The 24,494-nt window shown below is 55.0% G+C and overlaps 2 protein-coding genes across 4 annotated transcripts; one reads left to right on the top strand and one right to left on the bottom strand.

The window, feature by feature from the left end:
* The first annotated feature begins 619 nt into the window (after positions 1-619).
* Positions 620-13,552, top strand: LOC144931243 (T-cell leukemia homeobox protein 2-like). Its single transcript, XM_078855047.1, has 3 exons — positions 620-1,094; positions 12,595-12,832; positions 13,119-13,552. Exons 1-3 carry the CDS (start codon positions 620-622, stop codon positions 13,369-13,371), a joined length of 966 nt encoding a protein of 321 aa, XP_078711173.1. The 3' UTR covers positions 13,372-13,552.
* A 2,145-nt stretch (positions 13,553-15,697) lies between these two features.
* On the bottom strand, positions 15,698-22,762 carry POLL (DNA polymerase lambda). 3 transcript variants are annotated; one of them, XM_078855286.1, is made up of 9 exons: positions 22,627-22,762; positions 20,101-20,567; positions 19,457-19,621; positions 18,959-19,222; positions 18,276-18,449; positions 17,365-17,493; positions 16,822-16,990; positions 16,091-16,297; positions 15,698-15,858 (listed from the first exon to the last, which is right to left on the bottom strand). In XM_078855286.1, exons 1-9 carry the CDS (start codon positions 22,745-22,747, stop codon positions 15,701-15,703), a joined length of 1,854 nt encoding a protein of 617 aa, XP_078711412.1. In that variant the 5' UTR covers positions 22,748-22,762; the 3' UTR covers positions 15,698-15,700. The 3 variants fall into 3 exon arrangements, with proteins under 3 accessions (XP_078711412.1, XP_078711413.1, XP_078711414.1); XM_078855287.1 differs by having other exon boundaries at positions 19,457-19,618; XM_078855288.1 differs by having other exon boundaries at positions 22,630-22,762.
* Positions 22,763-24,494: the final 1,732 nt, after the last annotated feature.

Here is a 24,494-nt window from a genome sequence, read left to right as displayed (position 1 = left end):
GTCGCCGTTGATGATGAAAATGAAAACTCCCGAGCACGAGGAGGGGCGGGGGGGGTCAGTAACGGGGGGGGGTGCGCGTGCACGAGGAGCCAATGGGGGCCTCTTAACCCGAGGAGCGGGGGGAGAATGGGGGCGGGAGACGGGGGGGGAGGGGCCTGTCCCCCCGCCCCTCCCCCCTCGACTACCCCCTCCCCCCACACTCGTGCACGCGCAAGGGGGACGCGCGCTCATCACTTTTTCCCGGGGACTCGGAGCGCGCGGAGCAGCGAGACCCTGAGACCGGGACAGGGCGAGGGAGGCCCCGGCGGACGGGGACCCGGACCCCGAGCCCCTGAGTCCTCCGGACCCCCCCCCCCACCCCCGAAACAACCCCCCTGGACCCCCGAAGCCCCTCTCCGTTGCCGTGCCGCAGATTCCGCACATCCTCTGATCCCGAGTCCCCGCACGCTCGAGGTGCCGGACCTCGATCCTCGGATTCTGTCTTTGCGGCCGTCCCGGACCCTTTCACCCCTGAGGCACGGACCCCGGCACCGGGGACCCCCTGAACCCCCGAGTCCCCGGGCTCCCCCGGACTTCTCGCATCCCCGAGCCGGGCGCGTCCCCTCTCCCCTGGGGGGCCATGGAGTCGGAATCCCTGAGCCACCCGAGCCCCGCGTCCCCGCAGCCAGAACCCATCAGCTTCGGCATCGACCAGATCCTGGGAGGGGGAACCCCGACGGGAGGGGACCCGACCGCGACGGCGCGGGGCCCCTGCGACCACGCCGAGCTGCTGCTGAGCCCGATGGTCCACGGGGCGGCGGGGGGATACGTGGCCCTCTCGCCCCCCGCGTTCGGCCCCTACAGCCCCGCGCAGCACCACGCGTTCCCGCACCACCCCTCCCAGCAGCAGCAGCACCACCACCACCAGCACCCCGGAATACCTCCTGGGTGCCACTTCGGGCTCCAGGGCGCGGGGGCCGGGCTCATCCGGGTGCCCGCGCACCGCCCCCTCGCCGCTGGGATCCCCGGCGGCGGTGGGCCCCTGGGGCACGGCATCGCCCTGCCCTTCCCGTGGATGGAGTCGAACCGGAGATTCGTGAAGGAGCGGCTGAGCGGTGAGACACGAGATCACACGAGCCCTTGTCGTCGTCGTCATCGGCAGCAGTAGCAGCAGCAGCAGCAACAACCATGGTCGATCCGCTGCTGGATGAAGGCCCGAACAAAGCCGCCGCCACCACCGCTGTCACCTCTCACGATCACGCGATGTTTCATAATAATAATGATCATGATTCACCCAGTACCTGCGCCACAGATCATTTCACCGCTCCATCTCCCGTGGCGGACCCGCTTTCGGACCGCGTTCCATACCTCGCCTGCCACCCCGCCACTCTCCTCCACCGTCACCCAGCGCCGTCCCGTGGGGGCCACTGAACTCGTCACCTGCCCTCTGATCTCCGCGTCCCGCCTCTACCCCCCGCCGCCCTCTCCCTGGATGATTGTTTGCACGCTCCCGTCTCTCCCGTCTCTCCCGACTGCTGCTTCTTCTCTGCGCACTATTTATTATTCTCTTGCTAGAGGTCGCTCTTCCGCCCGTGTCCGTTCGCGACCGCCTGCGTCGCTCGTCCACAACGCGCGCGCCACCGGGGGGATGTCTCCGCAGCCGGCACACCACATCCAGAGTGCATCTGCGGCTCTCTGTGGCCAAGTGCTGCCCTGTACCTAACGCTGTGCCCCCTTACTCCAGTCGGTGTACCAGAGGCACGGACGGTATTCGGCGGTACATTAACCTCCCTCCGTGTGTGTGACGCGCGTTACACACACGGGTTACCTACACTCGTTACGGACATTCGTTACACACACACACACGTTACACACACACACACGCGTGTTACACACACACACGCGTTACACACACGCGTTACACACATACGCGCGTTACACACACGCACGTTACACACAGACGTTACACACGCGTTACAAACACACACACACACGTTACACACATATGCGCGTTACACACACACGTTACACACACACACGTGTTACATACACGTTACACACACGTTACACACACGTTTCACACACACGTTACACACACACGTTACACACACGTTACACACACGTTACACACACACGTTACACACACGCGCGCGTTACACACACGTTACACACACGTTACACACACGCGCGTTACACACGTTACACACACACACACGTCACACACACACACGTTACACACACACACACACGTCACACACACACACACACGTTACACACACACACACGTCACACACACACACACGTTACACACACGTGCGGCTTCTCTCGACTCCACTCGCCGCGTGTCACCAACCCCACAAGCGACCCGCGTGGTGAGGTCAGATAAGCTCCCCCCCCACCCGACCGACAGCTTGGAGAGCACTTTCATCCAGCAGTGGATTGATGAACGCCTTTGCATTACTAATACTCACAATATATCACACCGTGTCGGACACAAGACAAAGGTCCCCCGTATAGCCTTCAATAGACTGTTGGGGCAAGTGCTGCTCGCGAGCAAATCGTCCGCGCCAATGTAACGGACACCATTGTGAGTTGCGATGATGATCGTGAATGTGTCCGATGCTTACGCATTATGCTGCCATTGTATATGCCGAAGACACACACTGGGTATACTTAGCATATACTGTGTATATATATACTGTGTGTGTATATACTTTGTGTATATATAAACTGTATATATATACCATCACACGTGTAGTGCATTGCAAAGAGCAAATGTCGCCACGTGTAGCCTTGCACAGACTGTTGGGTCAAGTGCTGAGTGCTGTTCGCGAGCTGCACTGTGCCACGTGACAGGCTGGGTGAGCAGCACCACGCCCGGCCGCATTTGTCTCCCCACGTAGCGGATGCTTTATACACTGCACCAGGTACTCATTTAAAGGCAGAGTCGACCTAGAGGAGGGCCCAGGGCCGCTGTTGTTTATTGGTCGTGAGCAGGAATCGAAATCGGATCGCCGTATTGGTAGCGTGGTGCGCTAACCACGCCACCGCTCCTCGCACGTGTGTGCACGTATATATGTAAACGCACACAAGGGCGTAATGTGGCTGTCTGTGTATAGTTGATGATGTGTTTTGTATATTTGTGCGTGCGCATATATTGTATTTGTGGGTGGATATGTGTGTATATGTGCGTGCACGTGTGTGTACGTGTGTGTATGTGTGTGTATGTGTGTGTGTGGGGGGAGCGGTAGTGTAGCGGGTAACGCGCTGCGCTATGAACTCGGCGACCCGCGATCGATTCCCGCTCACTGCTGTCGTGTGCCGTGCCGGCCTTCATAGGTGCTCGCTAACAGCACTTGTCCCAACAGTCTGTGAAAGGCTATACGGGGGATCTTTGTGTGTGCAATGTGTAGAGGCGCGGTAGTGTAGGAGTTAGCGCGCTGCGCTACGAACTCATCGACCCAAGTTCGATTCCTTCTCCCGGCCAACACCAGTGACGATTATCTGAACCGGTTCCGGGCCTCCCCTAGGTCGACCCGGCCTCAAATGAGCACTTGGTACAGCGTACTAACCTCGCTACTGGGGATACAAAGGCGGTCGGTGTCTGGCCACCCACCACCTCGTGTGCCGTGCCGGCCTTCATAGGCGGTCGCTAACAGCACTTTCCCCAAACGGATCTTTATATTTGTAATGTGGGCATGTGTGTGTGTATATATAACTAAATGTGTCTTTAAATTGTGTACAATGCAGTTTCGTGTGTACCGTGATGTCGATGGAAAGGCAACGGAATTACATAATTAATCAAATGCAGCAATTATCGATTTCTTAATTAGGGCTTTTACAGTTTACCATTGTTCTTTCAGAGCAGAACGCGTACACACACACGCATAATAAATGCAACATAACTCGATACATTCATTACGAAACGGAGTCAAATCTATCGGCAGCGTCCATCGCCTCTGCTGCATTGCTCTCGTGTATTTCCGTTGTAGGTATATACACGTGTGTGTGTATATGCAGTATATATACTGTGTGTGTATATGCAGTATATATACTGTGTGTATATGCAGTATATATACTGTGTGTATATGCAGTATATATACTGTGTGTATATGTGTGTGTATATGCAGTATATATACTGTGTGTGTATATGCAGTATATATACTGTGTGTGTATATGCAGTATATATACTGTGTGTATATGTGTGTGTATATGCAGTATATATACTGTGTGTGTATATGCAGTATATATACTGTGTGTGTATATGCAGTATATATACTGTGTGTATATGTGTGTGTATATGCAGTAAATATAGTGTGTGTATTTGCAGTGTGTGTATATGCAGTATATATACTGTGTGTATATGTGTGTGTATATGCAGTATATATACTGTGTGTATATGCAGTATATATACTGTGTGTGTATGTGTGTGTATATGCAGTATATATACTGTGTGTGTATATGCAGTATATATACTGTGTGTGTATATGCAGTATATATACTGTGTGTGTATGTGTGTGTATATGCAGTATATATACTGTGTGTGTATATGCAGTATATATACTGTGTGTATATGTGTGTGTATATGCAGTATATATACTGTGTGTATATGTGTGTGTATATGCAGTGTGTGTATATGCAGTATATATACTGTGTGTATATGTGTGTGTATATGCAGTATATATACTGTGTGTATATGCAGTATATATACTGTGTGTATATGTGTGTGTATATGCAATATATACTGTGTTATATGCAGTATATATACTGTGCGTGTATATATGTGTATATGCAGTATATATACTGTGTGTATACAGTATATATACTGTGTGAATGTGTATACAGTATAAATACAATGTGTGTGTGTATATGCAGCATATATATATACCGTGTGTATATATAAAGTGTGAGCGCGTGTGTAAATGTTGTCATGTTAGTGGTGTTGTGGAGAGGCCTGGTGGCTCCGAACCCGGCGGCCCCGAGTTCGAATCCCGCTCAAGGCCAGCGAATATTTCAACGGCTCCGTGTGGGGTTTGTGTTAACACGAAGGGCTGGGGAGACAAAGGCGGGTGGGGCGTGGTTGCTGCTCACGCTGTGCCCACATCGGTGCCCCTCGGTCAGGGCACTTGCCGCAGCAGTCTGGTATGAAGGAGGATGTCGTCACGGGGGGAGATCTTCATCTTTGTAATTCTCTAATTCAAGGTTATTACGATTTATCCGCCACTCTTAATGTTGTTGTTGTCATTATCGGCGACAGCTGCAGGGGTGCCGCGAAATTTCCCATTCACCCGCGACGTCTTTCTTACGAAAATCCGCGATGTCTCTCCGCGACTTGACCCACAACACGCGGAGCGGCAGCGGATTCCGAAAATCCTTCACGATTCTGAATCGCGGACAAGAGGAGTCGCCGCCTGGCACATTCATCCAATAATCCGCGAGGGGGTTATCCGCGATTTTATTTTGTTTGTTCCCCCCCCCCCCCCGCGTATAAGAGCAGTAAACTCGCAGATAACGCGGATTACAGGATGATCTGCAGCGATGCGTGTTGCCCCCCCCCCCCCATATCACCGCAGAACACATGTTTGTTCTAACTGCGCCCTTTATCCCGCCATGTCACCGCAGAACCGAGGCAGGCAGGCAGACGTGGTGGAGACATTCATCTTCTTGGTTCTTTCGGTAAAGTCGCGTCGAAGGGAAATTATTAAATAATAAAAAATTTATGAATCCCTGCAGTCACGAAAGGTTGAAATCGTAGTTTTTATTTTATTTACCGAAAGCACCAAATAATATGAATTCCTGCAGTCACGAAAGCTTTTAATCAAAAGTATTATTATCCTTTCGATTTAAAGCTTTCGTGACTGCAGGGATTCATCTTCTTGGTTCTTTCGGTAAAGTCGCGTCGAAGGGAAATAATAAAATAATAAAACATAATACAAATATTCTCACGACGTTTCGGCCACAACGCAAGCAAGCCGTCCTCAGGTGAAGAACAGAGCTGTGGGAAAGACAGCGTCTGTCTTATTTTAATGTTTTATTTTTATTATTCAATTATTTCCTTTCTACGTGACTTTACCGAAAGAACCAAGAATATGAATCCCTGCAGTCACGAAAGCTTTAAATCGAAAGGAGACATTTATGTCACGGGATCCGTCGTCGTGGGCTCCAGTGGGAATGAATGAATGAATGAACGAACGCCGCAGGGAATGATTAAAACGCCTAATATACAAGGGGCGCTCACCGGGGCTCGAGATGAACCGCGGCCCGGCCCAAGAGGGTTCACGGTTCGACCTTCAGCGGCCGCCCTAGTCATTGCCGCGGGCTGCGTGGATTAAACAGTGCTTTACTCACAGAGGACGTTAAAGAGTCCGTGAGGTCATTCTGCAAGAGTTGGGCAAGTGTGCACCGGTGTCAAGATCCGCATTTGCCACCGTTTTTTTCTTCATATATTTAAATTTACACCGCAAATTAATCGTTTGGAAAGTACACACACAGAAGCAATCGTCGGCCCCTCTTACTGGAAAAAAATATTTGACAAGACCTCCCCTCCTCACAATCAGTAAACAACACAATCCGTGAACAACACAATCAGTAAACAACACAATCCGTAAACAACACAATTAGCCAACACAAAACACACCAAGCGACGTACATCTCAAACGCCACGCTGCACGGCCTGACAGAGCCCTGAGGCAGTGGTGGGACATTCCACATTGCTATGGCCGGGACGAGTCGATCCATAGAACAACCACTGACCGACCGACTAACCACAAAGTGGCACTCGTTTTATCGACTGAACGCAATCAACGCATCGTGTACAAGGACCAATACACACATCAGGGCTAGACAACACACAAGAAATATACACAATTCGATGCAATTTTAACACAACAAACACACGTGACACACATCAACACATTCACGCATACAGGCGCAATGCCAATCCACTGCTGGATGAGGACCTCCCCCCACGCGTGTGTGTCGAGAGGGGGTGTTCGACCATACTTGACCACGCTGGTCAGGTACAGCGTGGTCAAGGTGGGGAGGAGCATAGTGTAGTGCAGCAGCACAATCTCACTGCCCTGCCCCTACCCCCCTACTGCTCGCAACGTAACCACAACCACGAATTGGTACTCGATTTATCGACCGGATTGGTTGATTGAACACACGGTACACAGCGATTAATAATACAAAATATCTAAGCAGCCATTAACGTCTTCTTGACATCATCATCATCCGTCTCTCCGCATCAGTAGATTGGTTTAGTTCACTCATCCCATCAGCCCCGCAGGCGGCCTTCTGGGAGTGTCGTCATTCCAGCAGCACTCGCTTCTGGACGAACAACACTGGAGCGGTTTCGACATTCGGTGCCTCATCGGTCGAGTCGGGCTCGCTCGAACCAATGTTGGGTGAACTTCACGACGTTTTAGGCAAGGACCCTCTCGTTAACAAGTAGGGCCCTAGTTAAACGCAACATTAAATGTATACTGTAGAGTATTGTAATACACACCACGGAATCATCTACTGATGAGACCAGTCCCGAGTTTTCTTGAATCCATGTTGCTGAAGTTCCGCACTCCCAGAAGGTCGCGGGGGGCTGATGGGATGTGTCAAATTCCCCCGTTTGTCTTGGACGTGGACACGGACACGTGGAGACGGAATGTGAGCTGATCTTCACACCGACGCTTGCGATGACTTTGTGTTACCGGCCTATATATAATACACAACACTTTCATCAACGCGATTCCATACGACGTGAACACAATTAAAACATAATCGAGGCATGAAAGGTGGAGCTAACGCGATACAATTAAACACTGCGCCACTTTGCGACGCTGGTTGCACCGCGCGTGGTAGCTACACTGTGTGTGTGTGTTGCGGCAAGTTCGTGTGTTACGTACACAACGTGAAAGTTTCTTTTACGTAGCCAGATGAGCACTCGGAATACCAGGATAGAGTGAGTCGCACTTGCAAATGGGTAGGTGAGTGAGTGGGTGGGTGAGTGGGTGGGTGGGTGAGTGAGTGGGTGGGTGGGTGGGTGAGTGAGTGGGTGGGTGAGTGGGTGGGTGAGTGAGTGGGTGGGTGAGTGAGTGGGTGGGTGGGTGGGTGAGTGGGTGGGTGAGTGGGTGGGTGAGTGGGTGGGTGAGTGGGTGGGTGAGTGGGTGGGTGAGTGAGTGAGTGGGTGGGTGGGTGGGTGAGTGAGTGGGTGGGTGGGTGAGTGAGTGGGTGGGTGGGTGAGTGAGTGGGTGGGTGGGTGAATGAGTGGGTGGGTGAGTGGGTGGGTGGGTGGGTGGGTGAGTGAGTGAGTGAGTGGGTGAGTGAGTGGGTGGGTGGGTGAGTGAGTGGGTGAGTAAGTGGGTGGGTGAGTGAGTGGGTGGGTGGGTGAATGAGTGGGTGAGTGGGTGGGTGGGTGAGTGGGTGGGTGGGTGATCCGATGGGAGAGACGGTGAGTGGGTGGGATGTTGAGTTCAAGTTTACTTTGTGTAACCAGGTGGAGAACTCACGAGGCCAGAGTAGGAGACTTTTTATTTACGAGTGGCGGCCTGGGGCACGAAAACAACAACAACAAAGTACTGGAACAGCAAATAACGCAAATAGGAATAATGGGAGCAAACACCGCTGCGTCATGCGAAAATCACAAACATTTCACAAACATAAATCGATGTAAAAAAATTGCGGCTACATTCGAAGTGGCCCGCAGCTCTGCGTGGTGTGTCTATGCGTGGTGTTGTTGTTGTGTCTATGCGTGGTGTTGTTGTGTGTTGTTGTTGTGTCTGCGTGGTGTTGTTGTTGTTGTGTCTAACTAGATACACATGGTGTCTAACTAGTACACAGACACGCACTCTCATTGTGTACTGCACCGCTCTGTCAGGAAGAGCGGTGGCGCGATTATCTGAACCGGCCCTGGGTCTCCCCTAGGTCGACTCAACTTTAAACATCGCCACTGGGGAGACAAAGGCGGCCAGGCGTGGTGCTGGCCACCCACCCCCTCGCGTGCCGTGCCGGCCTTCATAGGTGTTGCTACACTTGCCCCTATAGTCTGTTAAGGCTACACGGGGGATCTTTGTCTGTTGTTATGTGCGGCGTGATGTATGTAACAGTGCAGTGCTCTGTTACGTATGTAGTGCTGAACTTTACGCGGACAACTTCTTTCTTTTCTGTCGTCACTTTATTTGTCCAACACAGCACATTTCGCCGCCACCCTTGAACGCGTTCTCCGCTCGCTCCGTTCCTCCCTCCCTCTCTCTCTCCGTCTCTCCCGACTCCCCTCTCTGCTTCCCCGTCCCACTCCAGCCGTCGCTCTCTCTCGGCTTCTACGTCTCACTCCGACTGTCGCTCTCTCTCGGCTTCTACGTCTCACTCCGACTGTCGCTCTCTCTCGGCTTCTACGTCTCACTCCAGCCGTCGCTCTCTCTCGGCTTCTACGTCTCACTCCGACTGTCGCTCTCTCTCGGCTTCTACGTCTCACTCCGACTGTCGCTCTCTCTCGGCTTCTACGTCTCACTCCGACTGTCGCTCTCGTTCAGCTTCTCCGTCTCTACTGCTACCCGATACGTATTCTTCCACTCCACTGTTACTCTATACTTCTTCTTCTACTCCACACTTCTTCCTCTCCATTGCTACTCTACACTTCTTCCACTCCACTGCTACTCTACACTTCTTCCACTCCACTGCTACTCTACACTTCTTCCACTCCACTGCTACTCTACACTTCTTCCACTCCACTGCTACTCTACACTTCTTCCACTCCACTGCTACTCTACACTTCTTCCACTCCACTGCTACTCTACACTTCTTCCACTCCACTGCTACTCTACGCTTCTTCCACTCCACTGCTACTCTACGCTTCTTCCACTCCACTGCTACTCTACGCTTCTTCCTCTCCACTGCTACTCTACGCTTCTTCCTCTCCACTGCTACTCTACACTTCTTCCACTCCACTGCTACTCTACACTTCTTCCACTCCACTGCTACTCTACGCTTCTTCCTCTCCACTGCTACTCTACGCTTCTTCCTCTCCACTGCTACTCTACACTTCTTCCACTCCACTGCTACTCTACGTTTCTTCCTCTCCACTGCTACTCTACGCTTCTTCCTCTCCACTGCTACTCTACACTTCTTCCACTCCACTGCTACTCTACACTTCTTCCACTCCACTGCTACTCTACACTTCTTCCACTCCACTGCTACTCTACGCTTCTTCTCTTCTGCCCCGACCGACTCCGTCCAGCTCCCAGCATAACTCCTCATCTTTCGCTGACGCTCCCTTATTTATCCCCCTCCTCATTAATTCCCAATTAATAAGTTGGTGTCTCCCCTAACGCCCCGCGCCCCCGGCCCCCGCTGTCACCTGTCTCTATTCCCAGACTTGGAGGCGCCACCTTGTACTCAACAACAACTCCCGGCCAATCACTGCCCTGCCCCATAATTGCCCAACGGGCCGTCTCCGACTCACTCGTTGGCCCCCAGCAACAGCAGCAGCAGCAGCATGTCCCCATTCGACCCACTGTCCCCAACCCGCACGTGTGTACAATTACCCCCCTTGGCGCGCGTTAAACCACCACACGTAGAGTGAATAGCGATGGGCACGTTGTGTGTCGTGTTGTGTACACTGTGTCGCGTTGTGTACACTGTGTTGTGTTTACAGTCCTGCTGTTACCTCATGGTGTTTAAACTGCGTTGTTGTGTTTACTGTGTTGTGTATACGGCACTGTGTGTGTGGTGTACCGTTGCGTTGCACAGTCATCTTCATTACAGGGTCGATAAAACTAGTACCACGTCTGTGTGTGTCTTGTGTTTGCATGTCGCGTCTAACGGCTGCGTTGTGTTTCGTGTGATGGTTTGAATTGTGTACATCTGGCGATGCTGTTGCTGTTTACTGTAGTGTCTAGCACAACATTGCGGTTACATTGTATGGTGCAGTGTGCATGACGCGTCATTGTGTTGTTGTGTTGTTGTTGTGTTGTTGTGGTGGTGGTGACATTGCAGGGAGTAGGGAACTGTGACGTAAACAGGGTGCCGGGCTTCGTGTACTGCAGTGGACTGCATAGAGTACTGTAGTGTACTGTATAGAGTACTGTAGTGTACTGTATAGAGCACTGTAGTGTACTGTAGTGTACTGTATAGAGTACTGTTTAGAGCACTGTAGTGTACTGTAGTAGACTGTAGTGTACTGTATAGAGTACTGTTGTAGACTGTAGTGTACTGTATAGAGTACTGTAGTGGACTGTAGTGTACTGTAAATAGTACTGTAGTGTACTGTATAGAGTACTGTAGTGGACTGCCAGTGCAGGACACACGTGACCGCTTGACCCCCCCTAAATATGAACCCCTCATACCCCTCCACCGCCCCCCTACACTCGCAGCTGCACCCCTGACCCCATAGCCCCCCTGTCCGTACCGGGCGGCGTCTCACCAGGCACCCCCCCCCCCTCCCCATGAACATCGCTGAGATAACGCCATACAGGAAACACGGCTTATGATGTGCTCTGAAGGGTCATTGCCCGAAACGTCGCCTCATATCTATTTTCCTTTCAAGGCCACGCACGCATACGCCCGCGCGGTGTTGCTATTGATGAACACGTCGAGTTTCATTTCCATATCAAGAAACAAATCACCACCATCATCATCATCGCTACTCACGTGGCTGCTGCCTGTAGCCCCAGCGCTGTGGAGGCAGCAGCGAGGGATTGGTGGATCACCTCGACAGATGATGATGTTGTGAAACTCCCTCCTCGCCTTGGGTGGGCGTCGAACAGGAGCCGTGACCCTGGCTCGCCAGGAGAGGGCGGTACAGCAGAGTGTGGACTCATCGCCATCTGTTTCCATCTGTATGGAGTGTTGTTGCGACCTCGCGCACGGCGTGGGTCGTCTCCGGGCGCTCCGGTTCCCTCCTCCCACGTGGACAATAAACACGACGCCTCGTCGTCGTTGATGGGCTGCAAACTTCTTAAGATAAAACCCAATGCAGGCAGGACCCTCCTCAAAAACGAGTTAACTAAATTATAAATGTTTGTATTTTACCAGGCAAGCTCCGCTGAGCTGCAAAGCTCTTTGCCAGAAGCGAGCTGGCCACAAGTGACAGCTCGGCGACGAGGCTTGTCACTTGGCAATTTACAGCAGCAGCCGAAGAATACTCGAGACACGCGTGTCCACGACTCACGGTGGCGCTCCTCGATTTCAAAACAAATCATTACCCCCCCCCAGACCAACCACGGCTGACCTCTCCCCTTTAACCCCGTGGTCGCGTGCATTATTTCCCCGGGTCCTCCGCTCTTTCCTTCCACATTTAGAAACATTCATTGAGATCATTTAAGGTGATTTTGGTGTCAGAAATGTCCAGATGGGCCACTTTGTTGAGATAGCATTTGTGGCCAGGTGGCTTCTGGAAAATAATACCTGAGTGGGCTTTGCCTGCTAGGATGGGGATGGTTTAGTTGTATTTGTGTCTGGGCGATTTGTTTACACTGTACTTTGTACCACGAATCGTGTTTGTTGGTGTAAACCTTCTTACCCGCCCCCCCTTCTGGACATGTCAAAAAGAGCTTCATGGCTCATCGGATTCCTCCAGGATAAATATTCAGATTCTGAATCCCCCCCCCCATATCCCCCCATCAGCCGCCCTGGCCCCGCTGTCGGTGCCCCGCCGCGTGGGCCACCCGTACCAGAACCGCACGCCGCCCAAGCGCAAGAAGCCGCGCACGTCCTTCTCGCGCCTGCAGGTGTGCGAGCTGGAGAAGCGCTTCCATCGGCAGAAGTACCTCGCCTCTGCCGAGCGCGCCGCCCTCGCCAAGGGCCTCAAGATGACCGACGCGCAGGTCAAGACGTGGTTCCAGAATCGGCGCACCAAGTGGAGGTGCGTGTGGGGGGGGGGGGTTGCCTGGATGACGAGAAGAATCTGATGATTAAATCAAGATTTTGATGCGAAAGTGTGGGGCGTGGGGACGGGGAAAGTAGGGGGCTCACCAATTCCTTCATCGTTCTCGTCCAATGTCCGTCTTGCGTGTGTGCATGATGTGCACCCCAACTCTACTCCCACTGATCCTCTCTCCTCGATTCCCCCCCCCCCCCCCCAATTCCTATGCCGCCCCATGTCACCCTTTCACCCGCGCCCCCATCTCCGTGCGCACGCGGCGGCCCAGACGTCAGACGGCGGAGGAGCGCGAGGCCGAGAGGCAGCAGGCCAACCGGCTGCTGCTGCAGCTGCAGGCGGAGGTGCAGTTCCCCAAGGCGCTGCACGGGGGGGGAGGGGGGCCGCAGGGGGCCCGCGAGGGGGGCCCCGCCGACCGCGTCTGCCTTCACAACGCGTCGCTCTTCGCGCTGCAGAACCTCCAGCCCTGGGCCGAGGAGCAGGGGGAGATCGCGCCCGTCGCCTCCCTCGCCTCCGCTCTCTAGCGGGACCCCCGCGGGGCCCTGGAGGGGGGTCCCCGCCCCCCCTTCCCCCCCCCCCCCATATTCTCATGGGGGCCCTGTCCCTCCGACTGACCCTGCCTCTCCCTCTCGTGAAGGCCCCGACCCTGTCTCTCCCTTATTGCCCCCCCCCCCCTGACCATCTCAAGCCTCCCTTCCCTGGGGGCCCCAGACCCTCCCACTGACCCTGCCTCTCACTCCCTGGGGGGCCCCATCACCCTCCCGCCGACCCCCACCCCCAAGGCCCCTGTGACCCTCCCACCTCCAGGACGGCCCCCGCACCCCGAGCGAGCTGCGGTGACGGAGGGAGCTGTAAATAGTGGTGTATGTACTGTACATGTGTGATCGTGAGATTTGTTTTAGGGGGGCGGTGGGGGGGGGGGGGCGGTGGGGGGACGTTTTATGAGAACACGAAATCGAACTTTAAACGGGAATCGGAGAAGTGGAAGGAACGGGGGAGACACGAGGAGCCACACGAGCCGCAACAACCGCGGCAACCGCACCGAGCGCCGGCGGTGCGACCGCCAACCCGGTCCCCACGTGCTGGAGGGCGGCGGCCCGGGGTGCCGGGTACCGCCCTGCGCCACCGACGGCACGCCGCAACTCAACCGCAGCGGCTCGACCGCGGGATCGTGGCAACCCGCACCGGGTCAACCCCCGTGGAACTTGCGTGGAGTCGACAGCACCAACAACAACCATTGCAGTGCACGCCACAACCGCAGAGCACGCCACAACCGCACCGACTCGAGCCAAACCCGGCTCCACCACGGGGCCTGCCCCGAGGATGGCGAGGATGGCGAGGATGGGGGGTGGGGGGACGAACTCCGTAACCCTGGCGCTGCCGTGTGTCTGTACCGCGTTCTCGCGTCGTCGTTGTCACCGTCGTCGTTGTTGCCGCCGTCGTCGCTGTCGTCATCGTGATGGTGCTGCCTCTGCCGCTGGGTTGCACCGCTGGGGGTGACGCTGACCGTGACAGTCTGACCAGGACCCCCCCCCCCCCCTCCCTCCCAGCTCGGCCCTGATTTTAGGTTTCACCCAGACTCCAACCTGACAACCCCACATCCTACCCCCTCAACCCTGACTTCTGACTTCTGACCTGACCTTTGACCGGGACCTCTGGCATGTGGGGTCATGCGGAGCTGCGATGAATTTGGCAGCGGCGAAACCAGAAGCGTGAATAAAAGGAGACCGACGTGGACCCAGGTGGTGAAGGCGGCTCTGTGTGCACGCACACAAACACACACCTGTACCTAGCCATGTACACAGACATACAATGACCCCCCCCCCGCCCCTCCTGTATAACCTTTGGGGTAAGTGCGTTTCGCGAGTAGCACTTATGAACGTGGGTGGCCAACGCTATGCCCGGCCGCCTTTATCTCCCCAGGGATGATGGTTACACACAACACCAGTATATTCGTATTAAGGCTGAACTGACCTAGGGTAAGGCCCAGCACTGGTTCAGGATATTCGTCACCAATTTTGGTCACGAGCGGGAATCGAACTCGAGGTCGGCGGGTTTGCAGTGGAGTGCAACAACCACTGCGTCACCGACCCCCACTGTCAAAAAATGTGCGTACACGTTCAGATGAACGTGAAAACAGACACAACCTTGTGTACTCACAAGTGCGATTTATAGGTGCTTAATTTTTAAACTTATTTGTTCAATTTGATAAAAACTACTTTTGGGGCTCATGTTTTTATTTTTGCAAGATAAACTTGGTATTTTTCACCGTCCCTAAGTAAACTCAACATGATTACAATTTTTAGATTTTAAAAATTTACTTTGGGTAATATCTGTAAGCAAGGCCCGGTGAATGTGTGCGTGCTTCATCGGCGCTTTGTAGTTTTAGCACGCACGGAGTCTCCATGGTTGGGTTATATCACACATCAATCATCATTATAAGAACGACGATGTTTCACGTGAAGTGTGGATACAGTTACGAGACGTGCGAGCACCCGACCGGGCATGAGAGGTGGACATCAACAGAACCCGCGGGGCAAAGTGAACCACAGGCACATGGACACAACCACCTCACCACACCACCACGCCGTATCACTCCGCCCAACACGCCGGCAACCACACCGACCATACGACGCCACGACCACGACCGCACCACCGTGCGGTAGGAACACCACACATGCACCGCTAACTGCACCTCCCATTAGCACTGTCGGCTACGTACGGTTGGAAAGAGGTTCAACATACATGCGGTACAGCACCACGTGTCCCACATGCGTCACGGCGTCTATCCCCAGCACATCCTCACGTGTCCCCCCGTGTCTCCCCATCCCCCCCCCCCCGTGCGTGTCCGTGTCACCAGTCGCGCTCGTGCGGCTCCCGAAACGGGAGCTCCAGCAGCTCGAAGACGGAGCGTTCCGTCGGCGTCGCCAGCGCCATCCCCGCCCCCACCTTCCCCCCGCCCCCGCCCCTCGCCACCCCCGAACTCAGGGCGCGCTCCGATAGACTCATGCCTGCGTGGCAGAGGGAGGGACATGCGGGGGGACACGAGTCTGAGTGCGAGTGGATAAGTGGGTTAGCAGGTGAGTGTGTGGATGGGTGTGTGAGCGGCTGTGTGGTTGAGTGGATGAGTGTGTGTAAGATCACGCGAGGTGGCGGTAGACAAGCGAGCCTGTGGATGAGTGGAAGAGCGGGCGAGCGGGTGAACGGGCGAGCGGGTGAACGGGCGAGCGAACGAGCGAGCACCTCGTGTGCGAGCCAACGCTCGCATGGAGCGATTGAAGTGTGCCGAGCCGGTGAAGTATAGCAGGGCGCACGCGAACTCGTCGTGCGGCACCGCGATGAGGTCGAGGCGGCGGTGCCGGGACGCGGGCCCCGGCAGACGACACACGCCCATGTACTTGTGCTGCGCGCCGCCCTCATCGTGCGACACCAGGTCATCCGTGAGGAAGCCTGCTCGCACAACGACAAAGGTCACATAGCCTCAACAGTGCTGTTAGCCAGAATAATTCCTGGCCGCCTTTGTCTCCCGACAGATCTTACCTGGCACTCATTTGAGGATGAGTTGATATCCAAACCAAGACTGGTTTGGATATTCGTCGCTGGTGTTGGCCGTGAGTGGGGATTGAACTCGGGTTGCTGGGTTTGTAGCGTAGCGCGCTGACTGCTGCTGCACTACTGCTCCAACAACAACAGCCGCCATTTGAATGCACAAGTACACACACACACGTACATCCGCACGTAAAATCACGTACATGCAGACCACATGTACACGCACCATCTGAGCTGCACTCGCAGGTGGCTGTGCTGCAAACGGTGGTGCAGATGATCCTGGTGCCACCGATTGTTCTAGTTCTCCGTGTGGTGTGTGCGGTAATGCTGGTGGTGCCGGGGGTGCACGGTGTTGCGTGGTGGTACAAGCGGTGTCGGCTGTGGGTTGGCGGTGCCGTTAATGCGGGGAGCGGGGCTGGCGCTACCAGAGGCGTGCAGGCTGGCGAGGATGCGGGGCAGCACCAGGGCGTGCGAGCGCCCGTCGGGGTGGGTCACCAACACGTCCACGTCGCCGCACGAGCTCTTCCCGCGGCGGTAGGAGCCGCACGCCACGCACAGTAGCGCCGCGTCCACCGCGAGTGCCGCCGCGCACACCTAACCACGCCCGCCGCCACAACAACAACCGCACCGGCACACAAACCACGGCAGCCACGATCACGGCGATACACAAACCACGACCGCCACAACCAACCACGATCCCTACAGAGCAGCGCTGCGTCTTCTACCAGGGCAAGCGGTACCAACGCGCACACCTTACCGCACCAACCACGCAACACCTGCATCGACACACAAACCATGGTGACCACAACCACTTCCAATCCATCAGCCACGATAGCCTCCAATACACAAACCGCGGCAACCGGTAACAACCACAACAACGAAAACTAATACCACCACTAAATAGGAAAAAATTACACTACGCATTAATTATACAACGCGTTCCAACACTTTTATTTAACTGGCCTCACCGTGCGTTCGATGTCGTGGGCCTCCGCACGGGGCATGCGCAGTAGGAGGTCGTCGTAGTGACGGAGTCCGATCTGCTGCTGCCGCGTCAGCGTCGCTCGCGCCCGCACGTCGTCCAGCGTCCGCAGGCCCTGCTCGACAAAGACAAAGATCCCCCCTAATAGCCTTTAACGGACTGTTGCGGCAAGTGCTGTTACCGAACGCCTATGAGGGCCGGCACAGCACACTTGGGCGTAGGTGGCCAACACCACACCCGACCACCTTTGTATACCGAGTAGCGATGGTTACACACCGCACCATGTACTAAGGAAGGCCCAGGAAAGGGTCAGATAATTGTCACCGATGTTGGCCGGATCGCCGGGTTCGAAGTACAAAGCGCTAGCCAATACACTAGAGCTCCCCATGCTCAACACACACACGTGTGTACGCGCGTGTACACACGTGTGTCTGCGTACAAGCGTACACACGCAAACCCACTGGAACCTCGCACTGACCCCACCTCACATGCCAGCACCCCAACCCTGATACGAACAATGACCCCGCCAAATATGCAGCAACTCTAACCATCGCTATACAGGACTTTAAACCTTTAACATCCAACCACATTCGTCCTTCACACCCCACCACTCACCCTACCACACACGTCCCTCACCCCACCATACACCCCATTGCAAAACGCACTAACCCCCCCCACTCACCCACCTCACATGCCGATACTGTGCCCCTAACCTTTAGCGCTAAACTTGCCAAACTCAGCGATGCCCGAAGCCTCGTCCTGCGTTAACCACCCCGATCTCACACAATGGTGACCTAACCCTCATGCGCAAATACGTACCCCAGCCTTGACACTGCCTGCGCGCTAGCCCCCACAACCGAATACCCAGACCCCCCCCACCACCACCCCTCGTCGCACCTGCTGGTACCAGGCCTGCGCCGTCTTGCTGCCGACGCCCCAGATGTCGGTGAAGGTGGCGATGACGCCCACGCTGGGGTCCAGGTGCTGCAGCTGGCGCAGCTCCCCGCTCTGCGCGATCTCCGCCACCTTCTTGGCGAGGCGCTCTCCCACGCCCGGCAGCGCACACGCCTCCTGCGCACTCACATGCACGTACCAACACGCTCGCACGTGTTCACTTGTGCACACGTGAACAATGACAGCGGCGGGTACTGTTCACCGCTTAAAGTGGAGGCGATGTTGCCACGATGCTAGAGCCAGGCTAGGTGCACTTTGTACTTTGAGGCCATGTGAAGTCTTAAAGACTTGCTGGCAGGAGGGTTATGGGATAGGCCAAGGTGTCAACCGACTGCGATCACTTCGCTCCCCACTGTGACACCTTGCTGCGTCTTTATCCACCTGACACTCCGAGTGTCGCTCCTCTACCCTCCGATCTTGCTGGAGGGCGACTACCTCCAACTGCCCAGTAGCGACCTTCACGAGCTTCCTCCACCGAGACCGACCTTCGACACCGCTAGTACCAGCCATCGGCAAAGTCCACTCAGCTCCGCATCCTCCCGTATCGTATCCGCCCACCCCCTCGCAGGCACGCAGCGCAAATACCCGCGGGTCGCGAGCGTGGCGACGGGCGCCGAGTCGGGCACCTCGTACGTGGTGACGGGCCTGTGGTGGGCCTTGAGGGCGTTGATGGCCTTGCTGTAGCCCAGGGCGCGCCACCGGTCGCCCGTCTGCTGGTACGCGCGCGCCAGCACCTCCAGCTTGTCTGTGATGTGCGCGTTGTGGTTCACGCGCTTGCGCTCCGACGACTCGGCGCACACCCAGCGGCCCAGCGACGCGGGCGCCGGCGCCGCGGACGCCCCGGGGTCCTGCCCACTCGCAGCACCCGAGCGGACCTCGGCAGCGGCTGCCTGCGACCGGGGAAACGGGGACAAGTGCGGCGTCAGACAGGGTGTTGCGACCGACAGGCGCGAGTTCTACCCGATTCGCTTGCTCGCAGCCCTCGCCGGATTGATAATCATGGCGGTAACGTGCAGCTCTTTGCCGATCCACTGTTGGATGAAGGCCTCGCCGCGTCATCCGCGACGGTTGTGTGACCCACCCGTTCCCACGCTGGTCATTGTTCGTTGGTGACCGGCGGGTACCTGATCGGGGAGGTCCATGTGACCCGACGCCTCTGGTGGAGAGCTCCGACTGGCGCCTGTGAGCAGAGCCTCCATGTCGGTGGCGGTGACGGCACCAGCGCCGCTGGGCCTGGCTTCCTCCTCGTTATCATCGTCGCTCGCACCTCCACCGCCTGTCTCCTCCTGCTGGGAAGGACGTGACAGTGGTGGCTGAACATGTATTTTTTTACACAAGTGGGGTTACCTTGAATTACAGTTGCACTGTGATTGTAATGGCGCGATTATAGTCAGGTGGTGACAGACGTAGATTGTAGACACTCGTGCACAGGGGTGGCCACACCACGAAGTTAACCACACCAGCTTACCCGCATACTAGCTATGCCGCTAGCACTAACCACCAACCAAAGTCAACCCATTGCTATCTCTACCGCTAACCCTCATCACCCCTGACCATTGTTCATACCCAAACCTTAACTCAACCCACCGCGGTCAACCCACCCAAGTTACGCGTTCTGCTCTCGTTGCACGTCGGGTTTTGCCTGCCGCTGTCGGCACGGCCTCGAGCCAAATCTCGGGACCAGCAACGGCAACGGTGCCAGCGTCGGCGTGAACCTTCCCCATCCGATGCCCCCTCCGTGCGTGATTGGGGTCACCCCGCAACTCACGGCGGTGCGTGGCGGCGGCCCTGGCGGCGTAGCCACGGCGGGGGCGGCCCCCCGCTGGACGGGACCCCCGCCCGGCGGGGTTCGGACCTCCCGGCCGTTACCGGCGAGCGGGGCCCCCCTGCCCGCCGCCTCCTCGCGCGCCGGGAGATCGAGCCGGTAGGGCTCGGGGTCGAGCGCCTCGCCGGCCGCGACGCAATCGCTGAGCCAGGCGACGCGCACCACCACGGGCCGAGGTCCCCCGGCCGGCCACGCGCCGGCCCCACCGGGCCCCGCCGCCTCCAGCAGACGCAGCAGCCGCTGGGGGGTGACGTCCTCGGCCACGAGGAGGTGGGTGAGCGCCGGGTCGGCGGGGTCCGGGGAGACGCGGCCTCCGTGGGCGCGGAGCCGCGACGCCAGCAGCTCGGCACGAGCGCGGCCCAGCCCGGCCGCGAGCACGCACGCGCGCACGGCCCGCAGAAAGGGGGGCGCTGTGACGGGGGGGGGAGGTAGCGGAATAGGGTTAGTGGGGGGAGTCGGTGCGGTTTTTGTATCGTGCATTCGGTGGGTGAGTGTTGGGTAGGGAAAGTGTGTGGAGTGCGGTGTAAGAAATTGTGAGTGTGGGGTGGGTTTAAGTGCGGTGTCATTGTTGGGGAGGGTGTGTGGTGTGCGTGGTGATAGTAGTGGGGTGAGCGGTGGGGTGTGATGGATGAGTGGGGAGTGCATGTAGCATAAGTGAGCCGAGTGTGGTACCGATCGTGCTTATTTTGCTTGAACGCCTAGAATGCACGATTCCGCCATCGACGGCACAGCTGGAGAGGGGCTCGCATCGATCTCTCTCACCGAGGCTCCTGCGTCAAGGTGATTTGAGAGACTGACGGCCAGAGATGAGAGGATTTTGAGGGGGCTATGCGGTGGTGATTCGCTGCCTGATGGCTAGGAAAGGAGCCACGGATTTTTGGAGTTTAATAAGCGATGATTTAACCGAAACCGGTGCTGTAAGGCTGAGGTACAATTGTCAAGATTGAGTGGGCCCTGAGCAGAGGTTGAGAGTGGCGTGTGATTGAGTGTCATCAGCCATGCCTCATCGGAGAGATGTAGACTGAGAATGCAGACCGAGAAAAGTAGGGGAGACCCAGGACGGATCCCTGAGGAACACCTGCAGTGGCCCATCGCGGTTTACCCCGTGTTCTTGTGCAGGGAAATTGAGTTTAGGGGTCCATACGGCGTGCAGCCGTTTCAATACGGGCAAAAAATAAAATGTTGTCTATTTGTGTCTCTCCCTCGCGATGGGACTTTGCAGGATGAACGATGAGATTTCTAAGGGGCACGGGGTGACCAATGAGTTCCGAATTGGTCTGTCCTCAGGTAGGGCGCTGATACGGGGTTGACAGCTATTCGACACGCACCTGAACATCTTCGGTGTCACCTTGGAGGGGAACTTGTCCAGTGAATTGGCGGGGGCCGTGACGGCCGCGGGTCGCGAGTTTACCACGGAACGGCTGTGAAGCGGTCCCTGTGTGGTGGGTACAGGGCGCGTGATCGCCTGTTCGGTGTGTACGGTGCGGTGTGTGTGTGTGAGTGTGGTGTGTGTGGTGTGTGTGTGTGGTGAGTGTTAGTGTGGGATGTGTGTGGTGAGTGGAGCATGTGTAGTGTGGTGAGCGTGGTGAGTGGAGCATGTGTAGTGTGGTGAGTGGGGCATGTGTAGTGTGGTGAGTGTGGTGAGTAGGGCATGTGTAGTGTGGTAAGCGTGGTGAGTGGAGCATGTGTAGTGTGGTGAGTGTGGTGAGTGGGGCATGTGTAGTGTGGTGAGTGTGGTAAGTGGGGCATGTGTAGTGTGGTGAGTGTGGTAAGTGGGGCATGTGTAGTGTGGTGAGTGTGGTGAGTGGAGCATGTGTAGTGTGGTGAGTGTGGTGAGTAGGGCATGTGTAGTGTGGTAAGTGTGGTGAGTGTGGCATGTGTAGTGTGGTGAGTGTGGTGAGTGGGGCATGTGTAGTGTGGTGAGTGTGGTAAGTGGGGCATGTGTAGTGTGGTGAGTGTGGTAAGTGGGGCATGTGTAGTGTGGTGAGTGTGGTGAGTGGGGCATGTGTAGTGTGGTGAGTGTGGTGAGTAGGGCATGTGTAGTATAGTGAGTGTGGTGAGTGTGGCATGTGTAGTGTGGTGAGCGTGGTGAGTGGAGCATGTGTAGTATAGTGAGTGTGGCATGTGTAGTGTGGTGAGTGTGGTGAGTGTAGTGTGGTGAGTGTAGTGTGGTGCAGTGTGGTGAGTGCAGTGTGGTGCAGTGTGGTGAGTGTAGTGTGGTGCAGTGTGGTGAGTGTAGTGTGGTGAATGTAGTGTGGTGCAGTGTGGTGAGTGTAGTGTGGTGAGTGGAGCATGTGTAGTGTGGTGAGTGTGGCATGTGTAGTGTGGTGAGTGTGGTGAGTGTAGTGTGGTGAGTGTAGTGTGGTGCAGTGTGGTGAGTGCAGTGTGGTGCAGTGTGGTGAGTGTAGTGTGGTGCAGTGTGGTGAATGTAGTGTGGTGAGCGTGCTGTGGTTCACGCTGCATCCTCACCACCTCCCTCCTCCCCCTCTCCGCGGTTCCTCTTCTCGTCTCTCGGCGGCGCCGCCGTGGCCGCTGTGGCCGCGCGTCGCTTCACCTTGGCGAAGGCCTTGGTGACCCCGCGGGGCTCCATGGCGATACGCGGGGGGGGGGGGGGGGGTACCCGTGGGGGTACCCGGGGGGGGGGGGGGGGTACCCGTGGGGGTACCCGGGAGCCGTGGCGGGTACCCGGGAGGCGAGAGCGCGATCCGTCAGGACGGGTGACACTGGCCCGCGTGACGTCACCCCGGCACTGTAAACAGTTCGAGCGAATCAGGTGACGTCACTGACACGATGTTGCTGGTGAATGACGTCAGCCGTAACGGGCCGTGAATGAAATGGACGATGACGTCACAGCGAACTTGCTTTGGCGCTGATTCAGATAGAATTACGTCACCGATGAATATTGTCGGTGATTAACAAATACAGGAACAAAAAAACTCAATAATATCATTGTGTGTGGTCTTATAAAAATATATAGTCGACGTTTCGAGAAACGGCCCATCATGAGGTTGAGCTGAAGGGCTATTTCCCGAAACGTCGCCTCATTATCCTCTTCTTTGGTTCTTTCGGTAAATTCACGTAGATAGAAAAAATAATAAAAATAAATAAAATAAAAACTACGACGCTTTTTCCCTCCTGAAGACGGTCGCTTGTGTTGCGATCGAAACGTCGTAGTTTTTATTTTATTTACCGAAATAACCAAATAATATTAATTCCTGCAGTCACGAAAGTTGTAAGTCAATATTATCCTATTCTTGGTTCTTTCGGTAAAGTCACGTAGAAGGGAAATAATACAATAATACAAATATAAAACAATAAAATGCTCACGTTTCGACTGCAACACAAGCAATCATCATCGGCTGTGAAATCCACAGCAAGGAAATTTAGAACGTGACAATTTTATTGTTTTATCATTTTATTATTTCCCTTCCACGTGACTTTACCGAAAGAACCAAGAATATGAATCGCTGCAGTCACGAAAGCTTTACATCAAAAGTATTATTATCCTATTCTTAGGTTTTTTCGGTAAAGTCACGTAGGTAAAAACATTAAAAAGTAAAATAAAATAAAAATAAAAATCACGACGTTTCGGAGGCAACACAAGCTTCCGTCTTCAGGTGGAACCGTCACAGCCACGACAGCTGTATCAAGTAAATGAGAGATTGCAGGAGTTACCACTGCGTTTATATAATGGTTGGAGAAGGTGGTGGGGCAAGGGCCGCATACTTATTATTAATATGGTAAGGTGAGGCTTGAGACTAAGAATAGACTGCATAACAAAGGCTGAGCCTTTGTTATGGAGAGGTGCGGTTTGTGACTCAACCTGTAACAAGAAGACCACCACTAAACATGGTAAAACAGTAATGGTTGTCTGTCAAATAAGATTGGCAAATAAGTGTAGTTAAATCTTTTTTGCATGGTTAATCACATCTTTCCAATGATTACTCAGTTTGTAACCGTCATCACGGTTGAAATTATGTCTGTGTTTGTATATTTGTATGGCTTCGTGTACAAATATACAAACACAGACATAATTTCAACCGTGATGACGGTTACAAACTGAGTAATCATTGGAAAGATGTGATTAACCATACAAAAAAGATTTAACTACACTTATTTGCCAATATTATTTGACAGACAACCATCACAGTTTTACCATGTTTAGTGGTGGCCTTCTTGTTACAGGTTGAGTCACAAACCGCACCTCTCCATAACAAAGGCTCAGCCTTTGTTCTCAGCCTTTGTTACGCAGTCTATTCTTAGTCTCAAACCTCACCTTACCATATTAATAATAAGTATGCGGCCCTTGCCCCACCACCTTCTCCAACCATTATATA

This window comes from Lampetra fluviatilis, chromosome 4 (genome assembly GCF_964198595.1).
Source record: "Lampetra fluviatilis chromosome 4, kcLamFluv1.1, whole genome shotgun sequence".
Lineage (NCBI taxonomy): Eukaryota > Metazoa > Chordata > Hyperoartia > Petromyzontiformes > Petromyzontidae > Lampetra > Lampetra fluviatilis.
Note: the sequence above shows the minus strand (reverse complement) of the source record. Positions and strands in the feature narration are given on the sequence as shown.

Excerpts from the sequence above, each read along its gene's own strand:
- POLL (XM_078855286.1), bottom strand. The coding sequence starts at position 22,747 with ATGGAGCCCCGCGGGGTCACCAAGGCCTTCGCCAAGGTGAAGCGACGC. Across the intron at positions 20,568-22,626 it reads AGAGGGGGAGGAGGGAGGTG|CGCCCCCCTTTCTGCGGGCC; the intron begins GTGAGGATGCAG and ends CCCCCGTCACAG. Across the intron at positions 15,859-16,090 it reads AGCGTTGGCTCGCACACGAG|GCATGAGTCTATCGGAGCGC; the intron begins GTGCTCGCTCGT and ends TCTGCCACGCAG.
- LOC144931243 (XM_078855047.1), top strand. The coding sequence starts at position 620 with ATGGAGTCGGAATCCCTGAGCCACCCGAGCCCCGCGTCCCCGCAGCCA. Across the intron at positions 1,095-12,594 it reads CGTGAAGGAGCGGCTGAGCG|CCGCCCTGGCCCCGCTGTCG; the intron begins GTGAGACACGAG and ends TCCCCCCATCAG. Across the intron at positions 12,833-13,118 it reads AATCGGCGCACCAAGTGGAG|ACGTCAGACGGCGGAGGAGC; the intron begins GTGCGTGTGGGG and ends GCGGCGGCCCAG.